This window comes from Oculina patagonica, chromosome 12 (genome assembly GCF_052425735.1).
Source record: "Oculina patagonica isolate OP01 chromosome 12, crgOcupat, whole genome shotgun sequence".
NCBI lineage: Eukaryota > Metazoa > Cnidaria > Anthozoa > Scleractinia > Oculinidae > Oculina > Oculina patagonica.
In genome coordinates, this window is record NC_135769.1 from 13,600,003 (window position 1) to 13,623,937 (window position 23,935).

Genomic DNA, 23,935 nt, shown 5'->3' on the forward strand with positions numbered 1-23,935 from the left:
TTTAAGGTTACAGACAACATTATTTTATATTTGAAACAGCAACATGTGAATTCCATAGAAAGCACTTTTAACTTGAAACAGCAATCTATTGAAGTATGAATTAATATTGCAGAATTTGCTTTCAACTAAAAATACTTCCTGGATAATTACATTGTCACACCAAGTTCCTGGTGTTGACATTTGCTGAATGTAGTCTTGCCAACTATTGTCAGAAAATCTCTCAACATAAAATTCTGGATGATTATTCAAGTGCCTATAGCTAATACCAGCAGCACGAATTTGAAAATGCAACTCTGCAGTTCCATACAGTTGGTGTGAAACTGACCTTAAAAAAACAGTCTCCACTCCCACCAACATCATAAGGCGTTAAACTTATGAAGGAAAGTATCTCATTAAGAGATACCCAAGGCAAATTACAACTGTCATTTGCAGGAAGGGTACCTCCTTTTAAATTTGAACTTTGGAAAATATGACCAAAAGCGCTATTGTGACTGAAGTGAGACTTTGTTTGAAGCATGCCAATTGATAACTCTTTCTGTTTACCATTGCAATACTTGTATCTTTTTCTCTTTCTGTTTGTTTATGAAAAAACATATTTACTGTAAAAATGTTTAGAGTTACACAAAATAAACCATTTCTTGTAATTGCTACAAAAATTTCTAATAAGTGAGGAGCTTGGGAAATTATGTTTCAGTAGTTTTTTAAGTCTACTTCTGTATTTCTTTCTTCTAAGTAATTTAGTAACTCTACGAACAGAAATTCGAGATGATTCTCTGTCTCGTTTCCTGTTGCTTTTTGCTTTTTTCACAGCCTGAGATTTCTCAGCATTTGTAGAGATCATAGCAACAGAACAACTCCTATCGCCATTCTTTCCAGCTACAACACGGACATCTCTTTCATATCTCTTTATAAGCTTACTATCATAATTATTGTGGGTATTGCCCCTGCAAAAATCAATCGGGGCGGCCAATTTGGAGTCCATACACCTGCGCGCGCATTACGGCTCGATTCATTCCGCATAACAGTGCACAGGCCTACCAATTCAAAAGACACAGGACACAAAACAGAATTAGGCTTGCGCTCTCCTTCGTCGAACGCAATAAAACCGTCAAAAAAAAAAAATACTTAGACGTTATGTGTTAATGTGAGACCACAGTTCGCTTCTCGGAACAGATAATGTCCGCAAATATCAGTGTATATTTTGCGCCATAAGGAGGTTAATTAATTAATTTATTTATCTATTCCCCGAGTGATCATCCTCGGAGACCCAGGGGCAGTTAGTGGGGCGAATCGAAGGAATAAACCGGGCAGAAATCGTAGCAACGACAGTTTTGTTGTTTTAATATTCCTTTGTTTCGCCCCACTAACTGCCCCTGGGTCTCCGAGGATGCCAAGTGATAGGTCGACCGAGGTCTGTCCTGTACGGACCTCGCTTCACTGGGAATGAGGTTGTCACTCGGACTATACCAGAAAGAACTAGGGCGATATTCTCCAAATACGGCCCTCGCAGTCAGTCAAAAAGAAGTAAGTACACTACTCACTGAGGGTCGAACTTACAATTTATTTAATTGCATACTTGTAATCTGTTCTTTGGTATGAGATCAAATGACATCTCTAGTTGTCTCGACGCTATTCTTTTTTTCTAATGATCATGTGCACTTAGTCAACTGCAGTGGTTTGTGTTTAGTGCGTTAAATGTTGAGAAAACATGGCACACTTCCTTCTCAAATCATCATAAATATTATTAACAAATTTACATTCAAAGTCTTCTTAAACAGTGTGTTTCCTCTTTTTAAAGGAATAACATTTAGTTGATTTAGACGGTACAGCTTTGTCGAATACGACTTTGTAGTGCGTGCTACTCGCGTCATACAAAAATTGATTGTGACTTTCACTATATAGACCATATAACATTGCCTGATGCTACGATTTTCACAGGGTTTTAAAAACGTTTCAAAATCCTACGACATTTTTTGTATCATACATGACAATAATAAGCACGTTGTAGCCTTGATTTACACGAAACAATTCGTGCACTTAAGCTTGTAGCATGCGGCAACATTGTACCGTCTATATAGAGCCTTTCTGACTCGAGTTACAAACAAGTTCAGAGCACGTCATATGGCTCATAGAAAACTCATGGCGCAGCCTTGAGATATTTTATAAATAGATCTGATTATATTAATATTATCAAAGATTTTTTTCTTTTCTGCAAATGGTTCGTGTCATTAAAATCCTCATGAAATCTTACTTACAATCAAAGAGACAAACTAAGACTAGATTTATTTATAAAACTCTGAATTTCACTTCACGAGGTGATTGTATGATGAATCTTGTTTTGTATATACATTAAATGTTCACTGAACAACAACACTCGCAGGCTCAACCTCCTCGTCGTGGCTTCTTGGAGATACTGCTACCGCAGCAGATCGAGGACGCCGGTTTGTCGGACTTCCATTGCGAGGAGGCTGGGGGCTAGTTGCTCTCTTGGCCGACATTGCTCTCGGAGATTTGGGGTTCTGAGCACCCTAGAACAAAACAACAAATATGTTTGCGTTAATTTCAGAAGTACGACAATACTTCAATAAAAGCTGTAGAACAGCATTACAGCGCTTGGGAACAGTTAGCCTGATATGTCTGAGTGGGAGATGAATGACATTTCAGGCAAGGGAACTGCAGGTTAGAAGGCTTTCAAAGTGGAGCAAGAAGTATGAATCAAGGCCTTGAAACGTTTTTTTTTTTCTTTCCTTTCCTTAATTAAAACAGCTAAGAGCTTTAGTACATAGTTTCGATCATGTTAATTTTTTTTATTTCTCACGATAATGTAACGCACACACCATCCAACGTCTCGTGTTTTTAAATTTCCGTTAGCAACACAACTCTTTTATTCGTTAAATAATATCCATTCAAAGATAAAATATCCATCTTCGTTTAGATTTTCGTTAAAACTACGTTTCAGGCATGTAAGTCAGAAACAAGGTTTCAGAGAGCGTTCGAAAACATATTATCCAAAATTTGATTTCTTTCCACCAGGCATGAAAAAATTGGCGTATCTTGTCTCTATGATTTTCTCTTGATTAATCACCACCCTAAATAACATTGAGTTCCGTAAAAATTGGCCGGTGACCGAAATAATGAATGGTGGGATATAGGAGGATGAAAAAGAAGGGATAACAGTGAAAGGAGAACTAAACGATTAAAGAGATAATGAAGTCCTCGTACTGGTGGTAAATCAGGCATTCGATCGAAGGTTCCATCAAAACGTCCTTTGTAGATGTGTCCGTCTTGACCAATCAGCTCTGTTTCATCCCTATGAAATAAAATGTTAAGTCACTCAAGCTTTCTATGACAACCTTTTTGGCATCCGTCTAAACGGTTTCATTTCGTTAGTAAATACAGAGAGGCAAAAGGTTATCGCGTTGGGACTGTTAACCAAAGATTGCGAAACAACTTGATCTATTTTTCACCAACAAGATCACAAAAATGCTTATTATTCCTTTTATCCCTCAAGACTAGTGTTCAGGACTTTTGCTTCCAACATTAACAGTACAATTTACTCCCTAAAATTCAATGTTTTAAGCTATTAATGTACGTGATAAATTGAGTTTAACGTTTCTCCACATCGCTCAGAGGTGGTTTGAAGTCAGCATGTGTGAGTTACCTCTGAGGAATTGGTACGGGCGTGTCATCCTCCCTGTAGTAATAATATTGACTGGAAAAAAACAAAACAAAATAGAACAGTTAACTCATATCCTTCTCGAAATACGAACCGTACCTCGAACAAATGCCAAATGTACCAAAACATTGTTCATTCATTTACTATTGCAGGTAGTTTCATGGAATAAATTGAAGGATAACACCAAATAAAACGCGCGCAAAACACAAAGCTAAGTAGCGTGAGCTGTTAACATGTCGATCGCCCGAGCAAAGAGGATGTACGTTTGATAATTTGCAATTGAAACTTTACAACTAATTTCCCTTTCTTTTCGTTGCTGCGTTTTAAGTCTTTTTGTTTATTTCCTAATTGTAACTCACTTGAATCTAGCTGTTCTTCTGTGAGGAAAGGTCACTGTATGACTTCCACCACATGCTCGGGCTGTTGTTGTGGCTACCTCTTGCTCATAGTTGTACCCACTGTGTATAGAGATTGGTTAACAATAAATACAAACCATTCCGACTAAACTGTAGTTTATTTTAACATGGATTGTAAACTAAAAGAATGGTAATTCCATAAGAAGCAACTGTATTTGTGGCATGACCGCACACTTAAAAAAAAAACATCCTTAGGAGTAGGAACGCTTTTGTCAACCTCGATGGCTGAGAGAATCCTCTGCGACTCGGGTTTTATCAACGCCATCTCGGCAGCTAAATGACGTGGCTATGATCTTTATCCGTGTTAGACATAGAAACGGAGATTTTATTCCTTAAACGCAATTAAAAATGCTGATATGATTCCTTACCCGCGATGCATCTGACGTATTTGATCCAGTTCAAAAGTAGTGTAGGGACGACCTGACCGGGATGGAGGCAGACCAGGAGTCTGGGGCAGAGCTGGATTGGGACTAAAGACAAAACAGCTTCAGTTAGTGCAGTTAACAAACAGAGAGATTGAAACAATAAACGTAGATAAAAAAAAGACTCACTAGCTCATGGTCTACTTATATCTCATTTCTTGAGACATGTCTTTTGTCAGTGTATGTGTTACAAACCAAGATAGATCGAGAGCTAAAAGTAAGAGAGTACTCACTGGCCAGGGATCATGTCAACAGGTCTGTCACAGGAAATACAGTGGAATCTGAGTAACGCTCTGTAAATAAAAATATTAACGACTTAGATGGTAAAATAATTGGTAATGGTATGAATGCGACTGAAACTAAGCATTCAAACTTTCAAGAGCCCTTTGAGCTAGTGCAGTTTGAAAGAACTTTCAAGTATCACGAAAAGTGTGAATCCTTAATTGCCACTGAAAAAATTGCAAACGCGCAAAAAATAATTTGCAGTGCAAATTAAAATTAAATGATAAATTTGCCTGCTCTCAACTCATCAGAAAATAATTTCCTCAGTCATATAATAAATCGATAATTCATCTAAAAGCTATTGGACACTTCATTGCTTTCTTTTTATTGATTAAAAATTTTACTTCATCTCAGTTACCAAAAACAACAACAGCAGCAGCACATTGGGTTTCGCGTTAAAAACTGTTTAAAATAAAATCCGTGTTTACAACAGATAAAATAGTTAAATAATCGACAAATATAAAAAGGTTCAAAAGTTCTTACTTGCGGAATCCAGCAGCAGGATCTTCAGACAGAGGTAAATCAACATGTTTACATTTCATGCTCTTGATCTTCTTTTCTACAAAAAAAGGAAACGCATACATACAGTAACGTTATAATCCGTAGGAAATAACGTCAAGATCTCGTGCAAGCATTTCTGTTGGGTACTCACCAAAGTAATCTCTGAGTGGATCGATTTCCAGCCTGTCAAGCTTCTGATCAATATCACCAGCTAACCGAGCCAAAGCTTCATTTAGTGCTGATTCCTGCAGTTATAGCAAATACATGACAAATGAAACAAAGTTTAGACCGCAGTGGTTAAGAAGCCCATAGTACAACATGCCTGAAACGTAGTTTTAACAAAAATCTAAACGAAGATGGATATTTTATCTTTAAATGGATATTAGAGATAGAAAGCATTAAATTCATATTTGCGCATTAAAACCATCATAACTTGCTGGCAAACTTTAAATTAAAAAATCCGCTTCTGTTATAACACATTAGAGGTATTGACTGATCAGTTATTGACAAGGTCACAGAGTGCTGTCTCCTAATCGATCCGCAAACTCTGCCACAAAATCACGTTTCTCCCAATTTGTCAGTTACGAGGCTATATCACCACCGTTAAGTAAAATCTTCCAAATAAAAGATGACATTCATAATACTTCATCATTTCTTTACGTCTCTGTAAAAATTGAGCCTAATCGCACTCATAACAGCCGAGAAATAAGCGTTTTAAAAGATGCAGGTCAAGCAAAATTTCGCCTAATTAATTTATGCATGCTGAAGGTGTCCCCCGCGACCTTAACGGAGAATAATTACCGTTACTGCCGTTAAAGGTGTGACAACAAAAAAGTGGGACAATTTAACTGGTTATTTTCCTTTTTTCTAATCTTGTATTAAAATCTGCTGGGTGCAACATACCTGTGCTTCTAATCTGTGTAAGAGTTCCTGTAGAGACTGATCCAAACCTCCTATACTCTGGTCAAATTTGGTTCGACTTATTAAGTTATCTAATGAACGTTTGTCTGCTTTCTGTAAAAAACAATAAAAAATATATGTTACGGCTTCTTTGGGTACCTACAACCTAGATTACTGATATTAATTAATACAGCACAAAATAGTCTACGATGCCTCGTATGATGAAACGACATTTCACCATGTATAAAAGGAAAATCAAAGTACTCTACGATCAAGACTCTGACTACAGCAGTGAACATGAGTGGTGAAATGTGTTCATACCACGTCCATTTCCATGGCAACCTGTTCCTTGTCAGCTTTAACTTCCTGCAGCCTGTCCGCGTATGTGTACAACGCCTGTCAAGTATAATGAGTAACAATAAGTAATAATGTGCTATACATAGGTAACTGAAGAACGCCATGAACATATATTTATAGTGGACAACATACATCAATATGTTTCTGTTTCCTGTTGTGTTCCTCTATAAGTTCCTTTGTCGTGTTGCTTAGTTTTTCCTGTTCTCCTTGAAGTTCTGTTAGCATGCTTCTTAAGGCACTGAGCGCACCACCATCCTAAAAAACACAACATCTCAGAAGTTAGAACAGGCAAATCCATATTCAATTCTACTGGAAAGTCAGCAATGGAAAAAACAACAATCATCCTGTGCAATGTTTGAAACATGATTGCTCATTGACTGCAGCCGCACTTTTTTGAGACGCTGTTTTAAACTGACAAATAAACAAGAAATCAAAAGGCGAGGTAAAGCGTGCGTTCAAGCCTAGTGACCCGTCAGGCCGGCGCTTAGCTCTAGTCTCTGTGCCATGAATTGAGAAGCGACTGGGAGCATTTGAACAACTACAAGAAATCTGAGTACGTAAAAAATAACTATCGAAGTACGTAGACCATGGATTCTAGGGTCAAGGTCTAAAAAAACAGTAATGGTTTTGAGAAGCGGCAATACGTTCAAGGCAGTGAGAGTACCTTCCCCAGTACTTAGCAGAGTGTTCATTAGCTAAAAGGAATATCCCAGTCAGTGCATAGGATCGAAAGCAGTTAACTGCAGCATTCTCTAAGAACCAATCTGTATCACATTACAACAGAGTGGTTTGAAGAAGCCTGCAACAATTGTGCTGCTAAATGCGAGTTTTAATTCATCCTTGTTTATTTGGCTTATTGGTTATTGTTGTTGAACATCAGAGTGGTTTTCACTGGGAAACATACAAGTACGATCATATACTAATACAAAAACCGAGAAGAACGAACATAGTCATCCTTCTTTATGCCGTCCTCACTACTCTGACAATTATAATAAGCATAAGCACAAGAACAACAAAATTGCTCGTTCGTCTTGTGTTTTCGCTTATCGGCTTATTGTTAGTGAGGACAGAATAAGAAGAGTGAGTGTGTACGTCTTATGTACGTTATGTCCAGTAGCAAATTTATGTTTAGTAATGTATTGTGCTGAAGCATGATGGTTTGTGTTAAGTTTATTTTATTGAATGAAGTTACCTTGATTTTTCCGGCATTTGAAGATGTAGAATTAGGAAGCGTTTCTTTCATCTTCTTGTACTTTAACAGTAAACATTTATATATCATATTTTAAGTTATTGACTTTATTTAGACTTTTTATATTTAAATTTGCAAGCTTGCACATCTAAATATAAAAAAATGCACTGTAGGTTTAACGTTAATACTAAAGCTTAAACGATGTTCATTCTAACTTTTAAAATCTTAATGTAAACAAACACAGAAAACCTTTTTTCGGTACTATTTAAAATGATCTCACAAAACCAGCTAAACTTAAATGGTCTACTTGTTAAAAGAAAACGAATGACTTAGATTAATATCACGCTAATATTTAAGTCTTATTTCTAATTTTTACTTATTTTCATTTTTACTATACAATAAAACATACATTTTCAAAAGTTAAACACACCAACCTTATCTAGCTGGTTGTTGAGAAGGCGAAGACCATCTCTTAAAGTTCTGATCTCGCGTTCTGTGTCTTCTTTCAATCGATCCTCAATACGTTGTAGTTTTGACGGTAACTTAAAATATTATGGAATAGTTGTGATCAGTTTAAATTTTAAGATAGAAGAACACTTTGTGTCTTCTCTGTGAAGTGACAAAAGCTATTACATGCTACCTCCTCAGGAATATTGTTTTATTGGTCTAACCAGCATGCTTCACCTTTACGCTTAGAACTTTTACTAACGGATTAGCTTTAGACAGTGTATCAACTTAAACGAAAAATACCAAAATTACAGTCAGGAGTTGACATTAATACTCTTTATAAATTCTGACGCTGACTTATTTGAGCGTAAACAACGCTCATAATGTGCTCAAGACGTTTCGACCGAGAATCTTCGGTCTTCTTCGGTTGTTATCATGGCATAAAAAACGGCTTTTTAACGGTTTCACATTGTATATATAGTATATATATTACTATATATATGTCTGAATTTATCAAAACCAGGTCAAGGAAATTCGCACCGTTTTAAGCGCAAATCGCTGTAAACGCGTTTTTTTTTCTCGCCAGAAACTATCTCCAAACTCCATGATATAAAAACTAAAGGGAATGTCAGTCTTTTTTTCTCTTCTCCTCTCTCTTCTCTACCTTTCAGCGCTGTATTTCTTTTTTTTTTTTTTTCCCTTTCTTGTGGCGTTTTAAGCCAATTCGCGCAGTAACGTACTTGTTCAAGAATACTGACGTCACTTTTCTTTGACCCGGTTTTGATAAATTCAGACATATATCTCAGAGAATTCGCAGAAACCTGGCTGCCAGGTTTTCGCTTGAACTCGGGCGCAGCCCGAGTTCAAGCCTAGCCAGCAACCTTAACTTGAGGGGGCTTGACGTCAACCGTGGTATGGGGACCTTGCCCAGGCCTTGGGCTTTCTGCTGGTGTCCAGCTGGGGGGTAGCCGTCAAAAGCTGGGGGGAGGGGAGGGTGTCACTTTTGACCGCTGGGCCTAGCTTGCTTCATGCCCCTTTGAGAAATTTTGTGTGAACTTGGAATGCACCTGTGTAGTCTGTGAATATTTTGAATGACACCGGTGCAGGCTTCCCTGTGTAGAAGGCACCCGGCCGGTGTTGCAGCTGCCAGCTGGGCTCCTGGGGTGACAACCTCCTAGCCTGGGGGGAGGCCTGGGGAATTTTACTAGCCCCGGGCTGTTTTGGACCTTGGGCGCCAGGTTCTTGGAAAATCGAACAGATATACATTGTATATATAGTATATATAGTATATCAACTTGCTGTATTATAAAACATTTGCCATCAATTTACATCATTCTATAAATAATCGCTCTTTCTTGTAAAATAAGGTGACGGTTTAATGTAATATTATTTGTTTAAAATAAAATTCCCATTGTTAAAAAAAGTCAATGCCAAGAATACGTTTATAATAGTACTGATTCTTACTTTCAGTTACCTGATCATTGAACTCTTTCATTTGACTGGTTGCTCTTTCCAGGTACTTTAGTTTATTAAGTTGATCGAGAAGGTCATCAGGAATCATTTGAAGCTTTAACATTTAGTAAAATAAAACAATTGAATAGCTTGATGCAAAGGTATGCTAAGTGACTTTTAAGATGAAAAATCGTTTTTTCCTTCAAACGCGCCTGAATTTTTGCTCAAACGTGCCAGAATTTTTGCGTGTGGTCTTCGATTAAATAGAACATCGTTGTCCTTTTGTTGGGGGGGGGGGGGGGAATTTATTCGCTCGCTCAAAAACGGGATCTGGAAATGAATTTCTTAAACTACTTTGTGACGTAAGCTTACGTTTGAATTATTTTGGCGCGCGAAGCCGAGGCAACGAGACTTTCAATCAGACCAGTTGAAAACTCACCTTACGCATTAGAAGTCCGCTTATTTTCGCTTATTTGACACATATTTACGCCCGTCTGGTGGTGAAAGGACATCATTAAGTCTGGAAACCCGTAAGCCACTAGCATATCTCAAAGAAGCGAGATGTGTTGCTGCCTGAAGATTGCTAAGCCCTGCCAAGACTGGCGGTAAACTTGGCTTTCGAAGGCGCATTGAGCCAGGCGAGGTCTAGAAGCAACTTCTGTTCCAAAAAAAGTTATTTTCTCGAAGTTTTGGCTCATTTGCCTCGTGTTGCCGCGTTGAACGTTTGGAAATAAGGAGGTGCTTTTAGACTTATAAAAATTCTCTTAGATTTGGCGATAGGACTTCCCGTATTTCAGCTACTCAGGGATATCCCATAATAATCTTTAATGGATACGTCATTCGATACGCATTGTCACAATAAACAAAGTTCGTTCGGCACGGCAAAGACGGAAAACGCTCACTCAATCAACAGAACACAACAGAATCGACAGAAAAGGATAATTTTTACCAAGAAAAGCAACAAATTGCTTCATTTCGACAAAAACTAGCCCTAAGCTGCGATCCTTTCCAGGAATAAAAGGCCTGAATGTTTAAAAGAACGATCGTTGCTTGTGAGTCAAGATCAAATTGCGTTACGCGTGACTACGGAGAGAAACTGGGGAAAAGCGAAAACATATTATGGATTAACCTTTAGCAGCCTAAATTTGCTGACTGAAAACGAAACATTGAACATTTGGCGAGTGCATTTGTGGTTAGAAGCTGGCGAGAGGAAAGGGCAATGGCGTAAGTCGTTTTTGTTTAAGGATTTCTCGTTCATTTTGCTATATATTTTTCACTTCTTTTCACTGTTCAGTCGCTCAAGTTTGTCGATCGGTCAAGTTCAATGTTTATATAACATTCGTGACACTTAACCCTAACCTTAACACTAGCTGACCCTAACTTTACTTTACTGTAACTGCTAAGTTTAATCCTCTTTCTCTCTTTGCCGCGTGTTATTGTTTTAAAGTGACCGTAGTTCTAGTTTTCTCGAAGACAAGGTGCAAACCAGAAATTTTAATTCGAGGACAATGTTTTTCCATTAAATTGAAGACCACATGCAAAAATTCGGGCACGTTTGAAGGAAAAAAAAGATTTTTCATCTTAAAAGTCACTTAGCATACCTTTGCATCAAGCTATTCAATTACTTCGTGGGCATGCACATTTGATTACAGTACTTGCACGTATGTTATGTGTTAAGGACAAAAAAGACTATCTTTTCTGAAGCAAATGGACTATTTTGACTTAAAGAACAAGTTACTTTTTAATTTTTATCACAAACGTTTTTAGCTAACACATATTTTTGGAATTTGGGAACATAAGGCAACAACTTGCAACGGATTGCTCGCATTTGTCAAGACACATTTTAGGTTTTACGTACTGGAACCAGTATTGCGATTGGTAGAATACATTCATGACATTAATTGTATGACACGGTTTTTAAGCCAATCTGTTTTGTAAATTTTTGCTGATTTCTGTTTACCTTCATCATTCGGTACTTCACATAAATCGTTTAATTGTGATATTATTTATAGTAACCGTTTATGTACATGTATTTACCTTTTCGTTGTGGTAACTCAGCATATCAGATACTTTCTTTAGACTTTGAAGTTGCTCTCCCATACTTTCAATCTTATTTAAAGTATGAAACGTTAACATGAATAAGACTGGAAAGTAACATCATCATTTATTGTTTAGACATTTAACATGTAATGACACCATTTTCATCCTTATATATGAGCGATCACAAGTGTACACATAATTCATTTTTCCCAAAAATACTACATTATTCTAACACTGTTATTTTTTATTTTTGCTATTGTTTTATCTACTTTGTATTTATTCACTAAATTGTATCATTTGTTTCTTAATTTTTATGAAGACTACAGAATGCACATAACGCTCATATGACTTCATATTCCTTGCTAGGAAAACATTCATAGAATGTATTATTATTTTTTATGACTTACATAAACGTTATGCCTAATGATGAATTTAAATATTTATTGTTAGGAATAAACAATAAAGTCAAGTTATGTACCTGTTGCTTGTTATTGTTGAGTAAGGACAATCCTTCCCTCAGTGATGTTAACTGGCTTTCAAGGTCAGCCGGTATGGTTTTCTTTAAATATTATTTGCAACGTATGAGCAAATCCAATGTTAAAATAATTTTAAAAAAAGAACATTATTTAGAGTTTATTTGTACATTAATCACGATAAAAGGCTTACATTTCAGTCAACCAGTGTAACGTGTACACAGTCTGCACTTATTTCTAAGATGTATGCTTCAATTTGTACTTGTGGAAGGCTTTTGCACATTTTAGGCTCATGCATATGTTTAATTGACTGCTCAAAAACAAGGATTTTATCCTTATGGTTAACATAACATTATTGTCTGTATTTACTAGTCATTTGAAGTAATTCTAATTTTCATGTATCTAATAATGTTAAGCTGCATCTGGAAAGCAAATCTGCTTTGTGTTAACACTGTAGCATTTACATGAAGATAACTGCTGGGGTAACAAAGGACACACCACGTTGTTGTTTTTTAGTTTATGATGTTCTTGTATGCACCAAAACATTTCAGTCACAGTATCCTGTTCAAATATAACCTGAAGAGTTTTGACATGCAAATATCCATTTGCCCACCCCTTACATAAGCCCTCTCTGGAAATAAGCCCACATCAGAAAGGGAATGTAAAAAGCCCAGGGCTTGCTTTCCGAATTTTACTGTATATACATAATATAACTGCCAGCAATTCAACAAAAACAACACGTTCACAGAGAAAGAATTTGATGGTTGGCTGAGGGATTTTGTCTTCGTTTTGTGTTTGATCTGGATGTGCATTCTGTAGAGTACAGCAGTATAAAGTAGAGAAGAGTAGAGTAGAATAGAGTAGAGCAGTGAAGTAAAGAATGTAGCGGAGAAGATTGTAGCGGAGTTGAGTGGTGGCAATAGATTCTTATAATTTTCTCTGTAGACTAGTATTGCTATATCCCTTTTATATAGGCTTTGATTGGCCGGTCGAGTTAATCCAGGCAGAAAAAACTCCACCAAAATATTGTATCCACTTTTGGGACACATTTGTCTATTTCTGCAAGTTAATACCTCATCTTTCCATTTGTTTAATGCATCAAGTCCATCTTTTAACCACTTTAGTCGTTCAAGAATGTCATCTGGTACATCTGTCAAAATAAACACAGTATGTACACAGAGTTTAACAGATAGCACATTGAATTATAGACATCCTATAAATCTTGCTAGTTTAGACTACGTACCCTATACTGTAATATTACCACAGTGATAACAATTTAATTGTACAAAGAAACCTCCTAGATAAATGGTATTGAAATCCATTTAAAACACTAAAAACTATGCAGGCTGGATTAAAAGAATGACACAAAGAAAGGACTACTTTAGTACTGTAGTTGCGTGAGGTCTACATGACTTGAGTCACCATTCTATGTTCATTGTGCACTATCCATTATCAATGCTCTAGGATCGATTGTAACAGTTCAATCTCACCAGGTCTATTCCTCAGTTCAGCCAAATCCTCAATGTTAGCTTTCTTGGGCATTTGTTCCTATAAAGAAAAGTAATCATAAGTAGATAAGTTAATACATGTAAATGTTAAAGATAAGATGTTCTACATGACACGAGCATGGGACAAAGAAAAATTCTGAGTCCCCGACGGGAATCGAACCCATGGCCTCCCAGATACCGGTTGGGCGCTCTAACCAACTGAGCTACGAGAGACTCGTTGTGAGCTGGGCCAAAAAAAAAAATAAAATAAAATTTACCATCTTTATTATTTACTACATGTAAATGTGTTTGACTTTCTGATCGACTATAAAATCACTGTAAAATGTTGACCAATACTAATATAATGTAAACTCTACACTTCTACACAACTGTGGCACATTATGGATGTCACTTTTGGTGTAAAAGTGTTTGTAAAAAAGTATAGAGTACAAGTTATACTGTACCTCTAAAGCATCGACTTGCTCACTTAACACCTCATGTTTGTCCATTAGCTCTCCAATTTGTCTTAATGCTTCAAGTGCCTCAGGGGATGGGTGAGGGGGGCTTGGTGTTCTCGGGGGAGGAGGGGTGGGAGTTCGTGCTTTCGGAGTAGAAGCTCTGGATTTCGCAGATGGAGTTCGACTCCTTCTAGCATTTAATGCCTCTTCAAGTTGTGGCCATTTGACATAAATATCCAAATTATTAAGATCATCTTTGGTGGGAAGGTCATCCACTTGTTTCTTTAGATTTTGCTGAAAGAAAGGAAACTTAATTGGCAACTACATCTGTCAATTAATTAGCCACTACAAAGCACAAGGTACTAACTCACTTTCATGGCAAATGTTATGCCCCTTCACAACCTCTACTTATGGAAGTGGACAGCGATTCTAACTTAAATTTAACGAAACCCATTTCCTCAATTTTCTTTGTTACAATTTGATGCTAGGTCGGATGGCAGGGCAAGGTCACACCTGATAATAGAAACTTTACTTAATCCAAAAAGGTATTTGCCCTAGCAGCTTTGGTACCGGTAATAATTATTACTTAACTTTACTTTACTACCACTTACCAGCTCTTTGAGCAAATCTTCCATTTTCTTTCTCTCCTCTGAGTTGTCTATAATAAGCAATAAAAATGGTGAGTACTTTTCATGAACATTTATGGAGAAATTTAAATGCCCAGTAGCCTGAGAGTACTTGCAATTGAACTGGGTGTCTGACATTTGCATAACTGCCAACTTTTTCTGGGTCAAAGGTGTGAGATTTTTATCCTGAGAGTGCCAGGATTTCCGAAGACAACACGACCATGACCGAAGATTTCCAAAGACGTCCGAAGTATTCTGAAGACGTATCCCAGTTCCAGTCCCAGGACGTGTTTTGCTAAACACGACCTCGTTCCCAGTGCATTTGTTGTCAAACTCAGAGATTTCGGGGCAAGTATCATCATTGACTCATTTTATACGGAGTTTTCACTTCCGCATTGGTTTGAGTTTTCTTTTTTTTGGAAAGTGTGTGAGTTATGGTTGTAATAACTCACATTTTTCAAAGTTGTAGGCGTGAGAAATTGTTTCCTAAGGGTGAGTTAGCGTGAGATCAAAGAGGCCCCATTAGGGGGATCGGTGTATCCTGTATCCCATTAATTTTTCGCGTAAATATCCCGTATCCCATTAATTCCTGTAGTTTCCTGAAGTTCGATATCCCACAATCTCTTTTCTTAATATCCAGTATCCCCTATAATTTTTTCCCCAAATATCCCGTATCCCTAAAACCCCTAATGGGGCCTCATCAAAGTTTTCAACTCGCAGGCATGAGAGTTGGCAGGTATACATCTGCAGACTGTAGACTGCAGACTTTCACTTTGGTTAATTAGCTTGTGATTAACACTCCAGTTAGCCTTAATAGCACTGATCCAGTTAGTCATACACAACAAGTAGTGACACATTGTGTTCTTACCTACACTCTCCAGTGCTGCAATTCTCTCACTAAGACTTGAGTTCAGTTTTTCCAACTAATGTCAACAGAAATGAAAAGATATATACAAGCTGTAAGGCCTTAATTATGCATTGATGATAGATGTTTGTTTTGTTTGTTTGATTTTTTCATTCAAATTTCTAAGTGTTTTTGTAGGTATTTTGAGATCAATTTACCCAAAAACACTCTGCTTATCATTGAAAGGATCTTTTTAAGTGATGTCTATTTTGCCAAAGGTGATGATGCCAAAAGTGGAATAGACACCATTGTGTTAAAGATGATTTCCAGTCCGTACTGCGCAGACTCAGGATTTGTTTTCATTTTTGTTTTGAATTCGTTGAAACGTTACACTTCGGTGATAGCGTACATGGAGTTTTTTAGTTCGCCATTACGGATACTTTCGTTCAAGAATTCACGATGAGCTAAAACGTCCGTTTGAAATACCGTCAAGCTTCTTTTACTCGTTATTATTGTTTTGCAAGGATATCTGGCGTTAATAATGAAGAAAAAGGTAAGTTTTGTCCCGGAATTTTTATTTTTGCTGGTAAAAATTCTTCTGTTTGTGAGGCTCACAAACATTGCAGGCGGAGAATGCGCAGTACGGACTGGAAATCATCTTTAATGCAACAAACACAAATTTCTGCCAAAATTTTTTTATGTAATAACAGTCAACTCTCGCCTTGCAGACACCTTGCTATTATGGACACCCTGTTGTCATGGACAGGACTTGAAGTCCCAGCGAATAAGAATTACTGAAAACAGCTCCCGCTATTACAGGAAAATGGAAAGTGGAAAATGGAAGTCTTGGAATCTGACTGCTTGTTGTATAATTTAGGTTCTTAAATTGCATACCGTATTTACTCAAATAAGCACTGCCCCCAAAAAGCGCTGCCCTTGAATAAGCGCCGTAATTGGGACAAAAAAGTTAATAAGCGCCGCCCCCGAATAAGCGCTCAGTCTCAATGCAGCGCTCATTCGAAGAATTCCGTTTAACTTAAAACAGAACTAGGTCCAAGCAACTCTAAAACAAACTTGGACATTTCTTTCCATCAGAAAAGATGTTTTGCAGTTCACAGTGATTGTTTTTAGTGTACTGCTCACCCGTTAGTTTTTTAATCCAACATTTTTACAATATGTAGTTCTGTAAATGTTGTGAAGGCCACGAACTTTGCCTGGACAGCTAGTGCCACTTCTCTCTTCAGCAATAAACAAATACTGACAGCCACAAGTTTCCATTTTAAATAACTGTAAAAAAATAGATTCTTTGTATGTCTTGTGGCGTCCAAATTTTAAATAAGCGCCACACTTGAGGTGCAAAAAATTTAATAAGCGCCGCAGCACTTACATGTATTTGAGTAAATATGGTTATTCTAAATTCCAACAAAATTAATACTAATAAATTATATACATCAGGGACTGGTTGTTTGAAGGTACTGCAACACAAATACACAGATTATGCGGTTTCATTTATTAAGTTACATGTACTAAATGCTTCCGTCTAAGGTTTCAACAATTAGAAATAGAATACCTCGGCAAGCTTTTTCTTTAAATCAGAAATTTCTTCTGCAGCCTCTTTGACGTCACCAACTTCCTTCATCATTGTGTCTAAAAGGCTTGTGATCTGAATTTAATAAAAAAGACATGCAAGTTCACTCAATCTGGTGTGACAAATACAACATGTATGTACATATGTATGTCCATTGATGTAAAGCAGAAAAATTTATAACCTTGAGGTGGTGTGACACTGCAATGATTTGGGCAGCTAGTCCCAATTGGGTAAAGGCAATCTGCCCTTGAGCCTAGTGGCCCATCAGGCGGAAGGATATCCTAGTTTCTGTAAGGAGTAATTCTACTCCCCCCTGATTGGGATGCTAGTCCATCACTAACCTGAGTATCAGGCCTTCCTAAGGGGAGGGAGAAGGGGGCTAACCCTGATACTCAGGTTAGTCCATCACAGTGTTACCCCCAGCATTAGTTAACAAGTATCCATTTTTACACCAAAAGTTCTGTGAATAAGTTGCACCCCTAGATACGGTAAGCCTCTAATTTTGAAAAAAAATACAGACAAAAAAGTTTAACCCTTTGACTCCTGCACCGGCCTAAACCGGCCACAAAGGATCGGGGCATTTGTCCCGCTTGTGACGTCATCACCTTTCACACAGAAAGGCGACATCTATGCTCGAATTGTGAAGCAGAAGGAGACCTTTCCAACGATACCTAAACCAGCGCGATTAGATTAATGGAACTTGAAATATGCACCAAAACGCTTCAAAATTTTAGCGAAAAACTCAGAGGAAAATTGCCTCTTTCCACCCTTTGCTTGTCCATGGTAAGTAGTTCTTGCCTCCTTTACGCTTTCGCGGAAATTCTTCTACTAAAAAGAAGCCTGCTAGAAGGCCAAACACTGCAGCAAAAAGAAAGGAAAATTGCCTCTTTCCACCCTTTGCTTGTCCATGGTAAGTAGTTCTTGCCTCCTTTACGCTTTCGCGGAAATTCTTCTACTAAAAAGAAGCCTGCTAGAAGGCCAAACACTGCAGCAAAAAGAAAGGAAGAAAACGAAAAGGAAAAGCGAAAAAAAATAATAACAAAAAACGAAAAGCCTAAAGTGGTAGGATGGTTTATCGTCCAATGTCCAAACTTTGATTTGTGCGCATGCACGAGCTAAAAAGTTGTTAAACTTGATTCTGGTGAGAAATAAACATGCATTTTGTGTTTTGAGGACTGATTTCAGTGATTTGGAGCTTTTTTAGCTTATAATAGACCTTAAAAGGTCAAAAACACCTAAAAAATGCGTTTTTTTGGAAAATCTCCAGGAGTCAAAAGGTTAAAGTTCAAGTGAAGTTTTATTGGTGGACAAACAAAGACAAACAAGCACAGTTTCAAAACACTGACATGGCCGTTGTTGCAAAGTTTAATATGAATTAAGTCATGAAAGCAAAATTTCACTTGTCATGCCTCCTTTTTAGTTTAAGTTCACACTATCTTAAACTTGAGAATGGTCGAGATGCTCTCTTGTTATCATTTTTTAAGGTTATTCCTTCTTAAGTAGTAGATAAAATATGAGAGGGAGATCTGACTGTATGGGCGGTTACAATGGCAAGCCGATAGGCAAGCCATTGTAAACGCCCATACAGATCAGACGTGAATATTTTATTCTACTTGTGAAATGAAAACAATTAATTGGATGCAAAGTATTGTTATGCAGTAGAGATCTGTATCAAAAGTTTATGAATACTAATTAGCTGAGCAGGAGTTTGTGTCAAAAGTTAATTTTGTTTGATTTGTATTGGGGTTTACAGTTGTGTACATGTGATCTGAATACTGTACTGGGATTGGTTTGCACCCTCATGAATAATTAATGAATGGTTAGCTTTGAAATAGAGAGAGGAGTCTGGGCATCACAAAACAAACATAGCACACTTTCTTTCAGTTTGGCTTTTGGAAGAAACCACGTTAAGTTTTCAAGGTTCTTGGAAACTGCAACCTGTAACAGGATTAAAGTTGCAGAATAGGAGTTTCATAATCGAATGGATGCATTTGCTGTGAAGTTCAATGGGTTGTTCCAGAAAAAATCCACCCCCCCCCCCGACTGATGGGATTCTGGAAATTCTCGCGGTGGGGGGGGGGGGGTAAAAGGCTCTGGAAATCCAGGCGGGAGGGGGGGTTGAACTTCAAAAAGTCTTTCGCAGGGGTCATTTAAACCGATAATTCAAGCGCTTCGCACGTTTAGTTCGGTGACACTTCAGCGCCTTCAGATCCTGAAAAAGTAGATAATTTTTTTTTTCATATATTTCTCACCTGACATAAAAGATAATCTAAGTTCCTTCACAGGTCCTTTAATAGCAGAAAACGTTAAAACAAGATACAACATTAAAGAGAACCCATCAATTTAAGATCTCACAACGTTGTTGCAACGAAGATCGTGAAACGCCTGACACAGAAGTTAAAACTTTTGTTATTTAAAAGATTTTGATTTAGAAGTTCTCGATCTTCAGTGGACGGGACTGACCTTAAGTCTCGAAAAGCAGGCGAAGAGGAATGACTATTTGACTCTTTTGTCATATTTTTTACTAATGGTATTACTTTAGAATAAAGGGCAACTGATTTTAATGAGCTAAGAATGTAAACACTCGTTCACTTTTTCGTATTTTTGCTCCTTTCTTCTTTTAGTTCCACGCGATTAGCTGATGCTTAGAAAATTAAACAAGAACATCTTCTAGACATGATTGTGCATATTTTCTATTAAAATTTAATTAAATTTAAGCATAATAATTTTTTCTGGAAATCCAGGCGGGAGGGGGGGGGGTCTTTTGTCTTGGAAATCCAGACAGGAGGGGGTGTTGTGCTTCGGGAAATCCAGGTGAGAGGGGGGGGGTTAAAAAACGACCCCATCTGTCGGGGGTGTGTGGATTTTTTCTGAAATAACCCAATAAAAAGTGAAGTGGTGGGCCATTTGCCTCGCGATTGCTTCTAAGTTACTGGCAGGCATCACTGCAGACAGCTAAGAAAGAAAAGGCAGTGAACAACAACAAAGTTTACAGGTTGTCGTATGTTGTTTGATGTATAGCTGTGAGGTCTGGAAAGTTTCAAAAACAGAAGCAAAGAAGCTGGACACTTTCCAATACAAGTACATAAAGTGCCTTCTAAGCATGAGGTGGCCTTGAACCATCTCCCATGCACCCACAAATCCAGAAGGTTACAGGAATGAACAGAGCAAGTGATGAGATCAGATCTGGAGGATGGAACTGGATCTGAAAGATAATGAGGAAAGATGGAGAGGAACTTTGGAGTAGAGGTCAGAGAGGAGGAGAAGACCAGGTTGACCAAAAAAATCATGGTGGAGCATGTTTGAGGATGGAAGGCAAACAGCTGGGTGGCAGTCATGGATGACTGACAGAGTTCTGACGGCAAATCAAAGTGGTTGGAAGGAGAATTACACCTTATGTTGTGGCATGGAAAGGAATTCTGCAGGTTTCGCTCCCAATCGAGTTTACACCGAGCAAACACAGTATAGGATGTGTGCAAACTCGGACGATGCAAACTTGATTGGGAGCGAAACTGGCAGCTTCCATGGAAAGATATAAATATATATATATATATATGGATGTAGGAGGTGTGAGGCCTGATGGTTAGCACGCATAACTTGGAGTTGAACGGACCAGGTTCAAGCACTGGTCGGGGTGCTGCGTTGTGTTCTTGGGCAAGACAATAACTCTCTCAGATCCTCTCTCCACCCAGGTGTATAATGTCCAGGGGGAGTAGCAATACTCCTAGTCCCTTAATGCTACAGAAGCCAGGATAAGCTCCAGCTGTATGGGCCACTTCGCTCGGACAGACTTTACCTTTTTTCTTTATATGGATGTAGATGATGATGATGATGATTATTATTAACACTATTAGCCACAACAAAAGTTTGGAGTCCATCAAAATATTACACCTTACATGTTCCATATGGATATGTTTAATTTGCGCCTTTACGTTTTTTTAATTAAGAATTGTTTTTGCGCATAATTTTTTGTGTAAACAATTCCTTTCTACTTGTGCCGAGTATACGTGATATGTTTGGTTTAACCAATTCTCTTGTTTGAATCATTTTGAATACGTACTTAGCGTGCAGTTCTGCCATTAAACACATTGTGTAATAATTTTACAAAATATTAAAGTGAGTTACCAAAAATTGTTTTGAATTACACCATGGCACTTCGGAAGTGGTTAATTGTGGTTCGAATAAAAATAATAATTACGTACTACATACCTTTTCGATGCCACTTTCGGCAGCACCAAGTCTTCGATTAATGTTGATGAATTGCCACATATCAGCAACTGGCGTTCTTCCATCCTTTTTTTGCTTGGCGCGTTGCAGTATTTCGCTGTTACTAGGCAAATCGTCCAATATATCCAACCTTTTCTCGATGTTCGCAACCTTTGACTCCAAATTACTATGGAACGGTGCAGGAAATGAAGCAGCAGAGAACGGTATTTTATCAGTTGTGCCTCTATCTGCAGGAGTTCGCTCGACCTCGCCATCATTGTTTAGTCCTTGAGAACTATCTTGTTTAGTTTTGAGCAGCGCAAACGCTGCTTTAAAGTTTCCATCGTCGCCAATATCCTTGGCCTTCTTTTCAATGCCTAGATGGTTAAGAATCTCGCGTAGTACACCATGAAGGATGTTAAAGTTCACAGCTCCGAGTTCAGGGCTACCTAGAGCAAGATTTAGAAGTTGATCCAGTTCCACTTGTATCGTCATGGCATTAATGGTTTCTTCGACTTGATTGCTACAAAAAAGTGGCTATTCACAACGTGTGATTGAATAGTTTACCACCGCCATAATACCGTACTCAGGTTGCTAGCGGCAACACTGTGCATAAAATGTGATTTAGAAAATTTAATATTTATAAGATGGCGGCGAAGCCCAGCGGTTGGTGGCTGGAACGTCTGGTATGCACTTCATGTATTCGAAAATAATGTAACCAAGACAGAAAAAAGTCACTTCAACATTGGACCAAGCAGAAGAGTCCACATATTTCGGAACTTATTACTGTGTATTAATTGATTTTTAAAGCTTCCTTACAATTATGTGGACAATAAAACAACTTCAGCTTATGGTTTAGTACAAAAGTTAATATTAAAAGCGCTTGATAATTCATTACCGTAATGATTCGATTTAGCGCCCGGGGCGCTTATTTACTTTTGGCACCTCAAGGGAGGGCGCTTATTCGAGACAGGGCGCTTATTTAATTTTTCAAGAAACAACCAAATGTTCAAAACATAAGTATTAAGAAAACTAACAATGACAGAAACTGTAACAGTAGCAAATTGTTGAAAGTTCAGCTACTTTTAAAAGAACTGTTCATTTTAGCAGCAAATATATACATGTACGGTACAGTAAATGTTCATGCGTTTATCTATTCGACGTCGATGACTTCAATAGGGGCAGTTATCCACAATAGGGGGCGCTTATTAGAATAGGGGCACTTATAAGAATGAGGGCGCTTATTGGAATAGGGGCGCTTATTAACAAAAAACACATTCGAAGGGGGGCGCTTATTCGAAAGGGGGCGCTTAGGGCGCTAAATCGAATCATTACGATTTTTTGTCTTAAAGAAATACCTCTGCGTTATATTTCTTTTTTTATCTCCAATGGCGAAAAGCGTCTTTGATAATTAAATCGGCAGGTTTGGGCAGACTTCTTCTTTTAACGTTCTTACGATTTTACGATAGAAATACTAAAGAATATTTTGCAGTAACGGATAGTCAGAATAGTGTAAATGCCATTCTGCAGTTCAAAACCCAAATTAACTCTTATTGTGCTAAACACGGATTTTCCCGGAATTTGGAGGAATGGTCATTTAACCACTTATGACGTCATCAGTTTGAACGTCAGTAGATTCTACTGACATGCAGCTAATACAGGTTGGATAGGTCTTTCCACACGACTGTCCATTTTGAATAGCCACTGCATTCTGACAAAGCTAATAAAAAAAACCCGCGTGATCCATTTATTTGTGCAAAATTGGTAGTAAAACAGGCCAATATACCTGTACTTGATCAAGGTCTCCTTTCTAGGGTTATCCAATGGATCAAAACTTTTCGGGCCAGAAGACTCACAGAGTAGAAGGTAACGAGAATAAGAAGGCAGAGAAAAGCGAAAAGGAACGGAAAAGAAAAAAAAAACGGACGGTTCCGCAAAAAGTCCAAATTTTGGCTTATGCGCATCAAAATCTTAATCAAAATCTTGCTGCAGTATGAGAAAGTGCAATTCTAACAACGTTTAGAGAAATTTAGCACCGTAGCGCCAAAAAATTCAATTTGACGGTTAAAACAATGTGTACTTGTTTTTAGTAATTTTAGTACTCTAATAAGGGCTAACTATAACGCTGCCACAACGACGATAAAAATAATATAAGAAATGATCGAAATGTGCCAATCGCAACACATTCCTTGAAGTGTTTTTTTTTCTGAGGACCGACAATATAATCATGGTCAATTATCAGTAGAATGTGTGTTATTTTGAAAAGCACAGTGATCGTGGTTTCTTGAGTTGGACATAATATTGGTGATTTCATTAAAGACCGTACTTTTTGTGACCCCAAACCACAAATAAGGCTATTTAACCGTTGTCGGTTTTAAGATTTTTTAAAAAGTTTAAAGAATTACTAGTGATTCGATGTTGCCCTTTTTCAAAGTCGACCTAGATAATACACGCACTCTCCGAGGAGAAAGAGCTCTGCAATGTGAAAGCGGGCGATGTCGTACCCAAAATTTATACATATTTTAGGCTTTTACTGAGTTCAATTCTCGTGAAGAGATAGTTGAGGTATTC

The 23,935-nt window shown here is 37.7% G+C and overlaps 1 protein-coding gene across 2 annotated transcripts; it reads right to left on the reverse strand.

Moving 5' to 3' along the window:
- Positions 1-1,541: 1,541 nt before the first annotated feature.
- On the reverse strand, positions 1,542-22,065 carry LOC144633738 (uncharacterized). Of its 2 annotated transcripts, XM_078492599.1 has the most exons (23): positions 21,368-22,065; positions 17,141-17,233; positions 15,595-15,649; positions 14,712-14,758; positions 14,107-14,394; positions 13,646-13,703; positions 13,229-13,305; positions 12,161-12,241; positions 11,680-11,751; positions 9,665-9,757; positions 8,178-8,285; positions 7,747-7,806; positions 6,687-6,809; positions 6,519-6,593; positions 6,201-6,311; positions 5,449-5,542; positions 5,280-5,355; positions 4,748-4,807; positions 4,461-4,562; positions 4,036-4,134; positions 3,662-3,712; positions 3,223-3,310; positions 1,542-2,528 (listed from the first exon to the last, which is right to left on the reverse strand). In XM_078492599.1, exons 1-23 carry the CDS (start codon positions 21,857-21,859, stop codon positions 2,358-2,360), a joined length of 2,574 nt encoding a protein of 857 aa, XP_078348725.1. In that variant the 5' UTR covers positions 21,860-22,065; the 3' UTR covers positions 1,542-2,357. The 2 variants fall into 2 exon arrangements, with proteins under 2 accessions (XP_078348725.1, XP_078348726.1); XM_078492600.1 differs by lacking the exons at positions 7,747-7,806; positions 8,178-8,285; positions 9,665-9,757; positions 11,680-11,751; positions 12,161-12,241 and having other exon boundaries at positions 21,368-22,055.
- Between the last annotated feature and the right edge of the window lie 1,870 nt (positions 22,066-23,935).

Coding starts and splice junctions, on each gene's coding strand:
- LOC144633738 (XM_078492599.1), bottom strand. CDS start 21,859: ATGACGATACAAGTGGAACTGGATCAACTTCTAAATCTTGCTCTAGGT. Junction 5,356..5,448: donor TCCACTCAGAGATTACTTTG/GTGAGTACCCAA, acceptor CTTTTTTTGTAG/AAAAGAAGATCAAGAGCATG. Junction 4,563..4,747: donor GTTGACATGATCCCTGGCCA/GTGAGTACTCTC, acceptor TTTTGTCTTTAG/TCCCAATCCAGCTCTGCCCC.